At 41.3% G+C, this 8,351-nt stretch overlaps 1 protein-coding gene across 1 annotated transcript; it reads left to right on the forward strand.

The window, feature by feature from the left end:
- The first annotated feature begins 6,347 nt into the window (after positions 1-6,347).
- LOC125847083 (uncharacterized) lies at positions 6,348-7,456 on the forward strand. Its single transcript, XM_049526789.1, has 2 exons — positions 6,348-6,752; positions 6,812-7,456. The coding sequence occupies exons 1-2, from the start codon at positions 6,348-6,350 to the stop codon at positions 7,454-7,456; spliced, it is 1,050 nt and encodes a 349-aa protein (XP_049382746.1).
- Positions 7,457-8,351: the final 895 nt, after the last annotated feature.

An 8,351-nucleotide genomic window follows, 5' to 3' on the forward strand; every position in this document is an offset into this window, starting at 1 on the left:
GTATTTCACATCTCCATGTTGAAGAAATGCATAGGCGATCCTTCATTGATCCTACCGACTGAAAGTATAAAGATCAATGATAACTTATCTTATGAGGAGGTTCCTGTTCAAATCTTGGATCGTCAAGTTCGTAGGTTGAGAACGAAAGATGTAACCTCAGTTAAGGTCCTTTGGAGGAACCAATTTGTTGAGGAAGCTACTTGGGAAGCCGAATAAGACATGAAGAAGAGATATCCATATCTCTTTGAATCCGCAGATCAATGTATTAATTTCCTTCTTAATGCTCTTTTAATTATAATGAGCATGTTGTTGTTGTCGTTGTGTTTGCATAGTTGCTTGTTGGGTGGTTGAGTTGTTGTTGCACCCTTAGCCTTATAAGAATAGCTGCATTCGAGGACGAATGTTCCCAAGGGGGAGATATTGTAACATCCGACAATTTGAAGTGGCTTTGAAGGAGCTTGAAATTTGGAAATATTCATTTTTGGAAAAAAATTAAAAATCTGGAAATTTGGCTAAGTGTGGAAATCAGTGAGTTTTGGCCAACTTTGAGTAGTCGTCACTCCTAGCTCAGGATGAGTTAGGAGTGGTTCCAGTTATGGTTGCGAAGCTCGTGGAATGACCTTTCCAACGCCACTGAGTTTGCTCGATTCCGAGTTCATATGAGGGAGTTATGCCCTTTAGAAGTTGGACAGTTGGAAGGGAAATCCGTCCGGAAATTTAAGGGCATTTTGGTCCTTTCACAAATTATTTCTTTTGAGGTCATATGGTTGTATTAGGCTGATACTTGGATCATTTTTTTTGTCCCATTTTGAAAGAGAAAGAGTTAGGGTTCTTGAGATTAAAGAAGAGAAGAAGGAGAAGAAGAAGAAGAGAAGAAGGAGAAGAAGAAGAAGAGAAGAAAGAGGAGATTAGTCGAGATCATTGTGGATTTTTCGTCGGGGGTGATCCCTATCAAGGTATGTGAGTTTTTTTCGCGTGGGTTGATTCTTTCCCCCACACACACCAAGTTTATTCTATGATTTGAGAAAAGATTGGGAATTGTTGTTGAATTGTTGAAGTTGTTAGTTGTTGTTGATGTTGTTGGTGGTGTTGTTGAAGTTATTATTCGTTGTGAGACATGATTGGGTCGTATATTTACGTTGAAACCTATTGTATGTTGTGGGAATTACGATTCTAAGAGTTATGACCTTTGTTAAGTTGATTCACCATCAATTCGCAACAATTTCTGGGCTGTCGATCCCCATCCACGGGCGTGACCTACGGACCGTAGATCGATTGACGGTCCGTACTGGTCAACCGTCGATCGGGACAGAAGTTGGGTTTTTGGGGCATCGAACTACGGTCACGACCTACGGTCCGTAACCTGATCTACGGACCGTGAGTCCGGACCGTAGGTCAACACTTAGTCTTTTTTTATAAATGAATTATGGGAAGTTTCTGACGCGATCTACGGACTTGCAGTACGGACCGTAAGTCCATCTATGGTCCGTCGATGGAGTCCGTAGGTGCCATCTGTGTCACCAGAAATCCGAAGTCCCAGCCAAGTTTTCCCCATTCCTTTTCTCACTTTCTCAAGCAAGTTCCAAAGTAATATACCTATGATTTATAGTTGTTTCCGACACTCCAAAGTACGTCTAAACGTTCTAGAATCCCTCCATAACATGTGATCGAACACCTTGAATTCATAATTCCGATTCAAGGAAAGACAGTTCCAAGTCAAGTGAAGTTAGAAGCAAAAGAAAAAAGTCTCAAGTTTCAGGTCGAGTAAGAGTCTTGGGTTTCAAGTTAAGTCAAGAGTTTAAAGTTGAGTCCATTTTCTCAAAAGCTATTGGGAAACTAAGTATTCCCAAAGAAGTTTATAAATGTTTTTACTTTTAAGTAAGGAAGGAACCATGTTTTCCAAAAGAGCCTTTGGGCTAAGTTTTGAGTAATTATCTCAATTAAAGAAAGATGTATTTAAAGCACTTATGAGCCAAAGTATTTTGGGAGTAGTATTGAGCACCGAATTGGGGACGCGAGTTCACTTTAACTCAACTCTCCATAAGAACCATGCGCCAACGTGGGACTTGACGTATCATTCTTTTTAGATGATTACGTAAGATTAAGCTAGTGGATCCACTAAGTAAAGTTAGCTTCCTATATCACGGCAAGATATAGGATGGTCCTTGGGCAACGCGAGGTAAAGCGTTGTATCATCACTAGGGCTCATAGTGGTGGTTGTCGGTTAAAGAACCTCCCACATAAGCTATATTACTTTTATATAAGTACAGTTGAGTTGCTATTGTTTTATCATTAACAAGCTAAGTGGTTTATACTGTTTTACAAGCTATATATATATCGCATGCGTCTTATTGCTTTATATATTGAGTTCAGTAAATCATGAGTCGTACAGAGTCGGGGTAAGTGTTCTCCTGTAATTCCTTTCAAGCTTAAGTTGTGTTTTGGCTTTCCCGCTCGCATACTCGTACATTCCATGTACTGATGCCAGTTGGCCTGCATCGTTTGATGATGCAGATTCAGGTACCCCGGATCAGCAGCCTGCTCGTCGTTGATCCAGCTGAGCACTCCAGAGTCAGTGGTGAGCCTCCTTGCATTCCGGAGGACTCAATTATTTTGTGTTCTTAGTTTTTGTCTTATTAGGATGTTGTGGGGTCTGTCCCAACATCCATCACAGTATTTCTTAGAGGCTTCATAGACAGATAGTTAGTCAGCTAGTTTTGAGTCTCTTATCTATGTATATATGTAAATATCCTATTTTGAGATTCAGGTTGCCTTATGGCCATATTTTATAAGTAAAGTTGTTTCGAAATATTACATTTCTTTGAGTTATTCTGTTGAGTTAGGTTTCCGCTGAGTTAAGAAAGCCAGGCCAAGGGTTCGCTTGGGGCCAGAAATGGTCTCCGGGTGCCGGTCCCGCCCAGGGTATAGGCTCGGGGCGTGACATATTTAAGATTACAAACCTTCATATAATATTTGAACTTCTAGTATTTTTTATTCTATTTTATTTTAGAAAACTCCATTTTACGTAGTTTCATTCAAATTACACATCCTATATTACTACGTATTCACACCCAACTACTATCTTATTTTCATTTCATGTCTTAAATAAGACGTCAAGTTCTCGCAAAATTCAACATCTATATATTTTTAGGATAATTTTACAACTATATATATTTTTACATACAAATTTATCATACATTTAAGTACATTTATTTATTTATTTTACAATATGATAAAATATTACTATTAAAGCTATTTTATAAGACTAATATATGTCGTACCTTGTATTGTACTCTTTTCTTAAATATAATAAAATTTACTTAGCATTGATTTTAAAACAAATAAATAAACACGTTTTCCTAATTATATTTTTCTAGACTAAGTTTAAGGACTATCTTCGGATAGGCTCTGAGGGGTGCTTAACACCTTCCCCTCGAGTAACCAAAACCCTTACTCAGAATTTCACTAGTTTCGCAAATCAAAACAGAGTTTACATTTACATATTTTAAAAAAGGGTTTTCCTAATATTTTCCTTAAAATTTAGGTGGCGACTCTAAAACAAAAACAATTTTTTCCAAAAATCAGAGTGTCAGCCATATTATGTTGTGAACTGTTTCGACCGGTTCGAAATAGGGTGCGACAGCGTAGCGACTCTGCTGGGGACCTTACTTAGGTTTTAACCTTAGAAAAACTCAATTTAGGAGCAACATTTGTGATTACATATTTATTTTTCAGCTTGCTATTGATATATTGCTTTGACTGAAAGGTCGCAAGTGAAATCCAAGCTTGTGTTCCTTATTTGTTTTAAGACACTACTTGTTATTGCTTTCCCTACATTGTCATCTGCACATTCTATCGAGTCTTGGCCGTACACGCACACATTGTATAAGCGAGGGGTGTTCCTGCACTCCTCCGAAACTCTCTTTAGATTCCTTAGTTTCAGAGTTGGTGCAATTAAGATAGTGCACCTTCTCGCAATTATTCAGTCCCAATCTCAATCATCTAGGAAAAAATCTTGCAATTATTCAGTCCCACTCTCAATCATCTAGGAAAAAAATCTTACTCTTTAAAATAGGTCATGTTGCATAGCCTTAGGCAAGACAATATACGGTATTGTCGGTGCATTTAAGAAACCACCCAAATGTCAATGAGTTTCTTCTTTAAAACTCAACGACATAAACCTTGTGTGAAATTGATATAAATTATCTAAACTTAAACACTTAACAGATTTGGAGCAAATAAACTCATTACACCCTTTACCTCTTTTCAGATGAACCTCAACCAAGACTTACCGGATATCCAAACGGTCGTTTCAGCACCCCACATTCTACAGAATTGGTGGCAAAATATCCGCAGGATACACAGGGCAGAGATTCAAGGGCATTTAGGAGCATTCTTGTCGCTTCTGGGGACACAATGCGATAAAGTCTTTGTCACTCAGCTAATGGGGTTTTGGGAACCGAGCACCGTAACTTTCAAATTCCTGGATTTTGAGGTCACTCCCATACTAGAGGAGATCAGTAGTCTTATCGAACTTCCGATTAGAGGGAGGCTGCCGGTGATCCCCTCAACTATTTGTACAGGTGACTTCCTAAGTCTCTTGGATCTGCACATATTTCGGTCATTGAGATATGTGGACGGCGGGCACGTCGAGTTGGACTATCTCTTTCAGAGGTTTGGGCATTCGGAAGGTTACTATGAATATCAGTGTGAATTTGAATGCACTCGCCGAGAGCATGGGAGCATATAAGGCCCAGAGTATTCGTTATGGCTTTTTTAGGAGTTATGGTGTTCCCGATAAGGTCTAATTCTATCGACATCAACATATTGCCTATAGTTATAAGCATCTTTGACGATCCACAAAGATTTACTTTGGTGCCTATGATCCTCATCGAAATTCTTCGTTCAATGACAGCCTGCATTAGGGGGCATAATTTCTTCGGAGGATGCAGTATATTGCTACAGATTTGGCAAGGGAACATTTCTATCGACGTGATCCCCAAATGGATTACTACATAGGTGCTCTTAACAAGATCGAAAGCCACGAAGATCGTCTCCAAAATTGGGTGGGTGCGCCGATAGGAAGGGAAGAATGGCGCACATTTTTGAACAACCTCACAGGAGATGCCATCCAATGGAAGTTCTCTTGGGTAACAGGATTGGCATTTGCAAGGACTCGGTACTTTTTCTTTATCGAGTTAATCGGGCTCAGAGGCATCCAACCATATGCACCTCTTCGGGTTATGCGGCAATTTGCAGTTATCCAAGACATTCCGCTATGATCCATAATGGGATCACATGAAAATGCATTCACTTCAGTCTCGCTGGAACGGATAAGAAATATGCAAGCCGAGTGGGAATCTATAATCGATTTAGAAATAGGAGAAGAAAGCTGGTGTACGCCAGAGTATTACGCTTGGTGGAATACAGTGAGTCATATGGCTCGTCCAAGCGCACACGGACATTGGGGGTTTGTAGACAGACAACAAGTTGATTGGATTAGAGAATCGGTGCTTCTTCGCATGGGATTCACTACACCCATGTACAATCAGATAGTTCCGGGATCCGTCGATTACTTAACCCAGGAAGAAGACCCAGAAGAAGACCCAGAAGAGGATCCTGAAGAGGACCCGGAAGAAGATCCAGAAGAGGACCCAAAAGAAGATCCTAAAGAGGACCCAGAAGAAAATCCTGAAGAAAACCCAAAATAGGACCCAGAAGAAGAAGTGTGGGAAGATCACATGGAGGTTTCTGAGATGGGTTCTAACGTCTATGACCCAAGAGATGGAGGGGTTATAGACATATCATCCGAGCATGGCCCTGAAGAGTCTCCAGAGTATCACCCCGGCCCTTCCTATGATGTGGACGATGATGATGATGATGCTCCAACTTGGCCGTAGATCATTTTTCTTCTTTCAATTCCCTCATAAGTTCCTCAAAAGGCCGTATGACCTATCCCTTTTGTATGCCTTATGGCCACCCATGTACTTTCGTTTCTTCGGCTTCCGACCACCTACATCGTTGTAATAGCCAAACCTCAATCAATGAAGTTATGTTTGCTCCAAATCTAAAATGAGTTTAAATGGATCATTTATTATCAAACTAATTGCAACGTAGGCCTACCTCAGGCAAAAAGAGGTTCTATATTAGGGCGGGCTTTGAATGTCGCCGAATTGGCATATATATGTGTTACATCTACTTATTTGTTACAACTTTTAATATTTCCCAAACTAACATAGTTTTATTTTTCTTTGTTTTCCTTTCTTTATTTATCCCCAAAAGTACGTTGATTTGTGTCGACTTGCAAATTGGCTGACTCACGATACAACCTTTGATCAAAGAGAAAGATGACTGATAAAGACGACTTTAACGCTGTTGCAAACATAATGATACCTATTGAGAACCCCGAAGGTTCTCGAAATATGATGGACAACCAAAATGAAGAGAAAATGGCTCACATGGAGCAAGAACTGGAGATCTTGAGGGAAGAATTACGCCAAGTGCGAGACTTGGCCAAACTATCGGCTACCACTTTCCCTACTTTCAAGACGCCTATCTACTTCGTAAAAGCTGACATGCCAAATCAGCCAGAACAAACTCAAAACGCTCCTACTTACGGTCAAGTACCACCAGCTTCTCTAACCGTAGTCAGGACCGTTCTCGACCTTTCCAACCACGACCATACCATACCTACAATGCAGCAGATACTTAGGGCACATGTCGCCGCTCCTTACGAGCCACATGTTCCACCCGTATATGCCGCTGGGGCTCCTACCTTCATATGCCAGCTGTTGTTAATGTCTCATACGAGGTCGATCAATATGAAAAAATGGAGAAAGATGCTCAGTTGAAAGAAGACGCGTCGATAAAGGCCCAGCTTCAGGGTCTAAGAAAAGCCTTGAAAACCTTACAAGTCACTAGAGGGACAGAGAGTCTGGATTATGATGACTTGTGCATCTATCCAGACATTGACATGCCAGTAGGGTTTAAACCACCGAAGTTTGACATGTTCGATGGAAAGGGCGACCCTCACGCGCATTTACGGGCATACTGTGACAAGTTAGTTGGTGTAGGGAGAAATGAGAAGTTGAGGATGAAGTTGTTCATTCGGAGTCTGTCTGGAGAAGCATTAACCTGGTATACCCTCCAAGACCCTCGCAAATGGACTGACTGGCAGGAAATGGCTGAGGACTTCATGACTCGTTTCAGATTCAATACTGAAATTACTGCTGACAGATTCTCATTGGCCAATATACAGAACAAGCTATCTGAGAATTTCCAGGAATATGCACGACGTTGGAAAACTGAAGCCGCGAGGGTGCAACCACCACTAGATGAGAGTGAGCTCTCGAAGTACTTTATTCGAGCTCAAGAAGGTGTCTACTTTGACAAGATGATGTCAATGATGGGTCAGAAGTTTGCAGAATTGGTCAAGATGGGAGACTTTATAGAGTAAGGTGTTAAATCTGGGAAGATTCAGTCTATGGTCGCATTGCAAGCTGCAAGTAGGGCTATACAATCGGGTTCCATTGGTGGCATAAAAAAAAAGGGAGGATGTTTCAGCTGTCACTTACCAACTAGGAGGACCATCTCACCGATACCCCAATAATCCCTAAATCGTTGTGCATACTTCATACGTCCAAGTGTATAATACCCAACCACACTATAACCCACCCCGAGCACCAGCATACCAAAACCCTCCAAGACCATATGTCCTTGTCCAAGCACCAATTCACCAAATCAGACCAGCATATGCACCGAGACCACGTCCAAATCCTGAAGCTAGAAATTATCGCGCTTACACACCAATTGCCGAGCCCTACGCCCAATTGTTTGAGAGGTTGAGGACAGCGGGAGTGCTGCAACCGGTTGAAGGAAAACTTTCTGATCCAATCCATTGCAACTTTGATGGAAACAAGCGATGTGCTTACCACTCGGGAATCCAAGGACACGACACAGAAGATTGTTAGATCGAGTCTTTGATCAGAAGAGGAGTAATCAAATGCACTCCAGCACCTCCCAACGTGAACAACAATCCCTTGCCAAATCATGAGAATCGGGAAGTCAATATGGTTACTCTGGATGACGAATATGAGACCCCCGACTATCCAAACATAGATGAAGCGGATGTCATGACATCTTCGGCGCAACCTGTTATCACTGTTCAGCTAAGGGAACCTTTGACTGTCCAAACATATCTCCCAAGAGTTGTAGTGACCACTCTAATTGCTAAGAAACCTGAGTATGACACCAAAGCAGTCCCTTGGGACTATCGAGCAAGTGTCAAGGGCAAGATGATCGACACTGCCGTGGCTCAAGGGATGACTAGGTCGGGGAGGTGTTATGCCCCA

The sequence above is a fragment of the Solanum stenotomum genome, chromosome 12, assembly GCF_019186545.1.
Source record: "Solanum stenotomum isolate F172 chromosome 12, ASM1918654v1, whole genome shotgun sequence".
Taxonomy (NCBI): domain Eukaryota; kingdom Viridiplantae; phylum Streptophyta; class Magnoliopsida; order Solanales; family Solanaceae; genus Solanum; species Solanum stenotomum.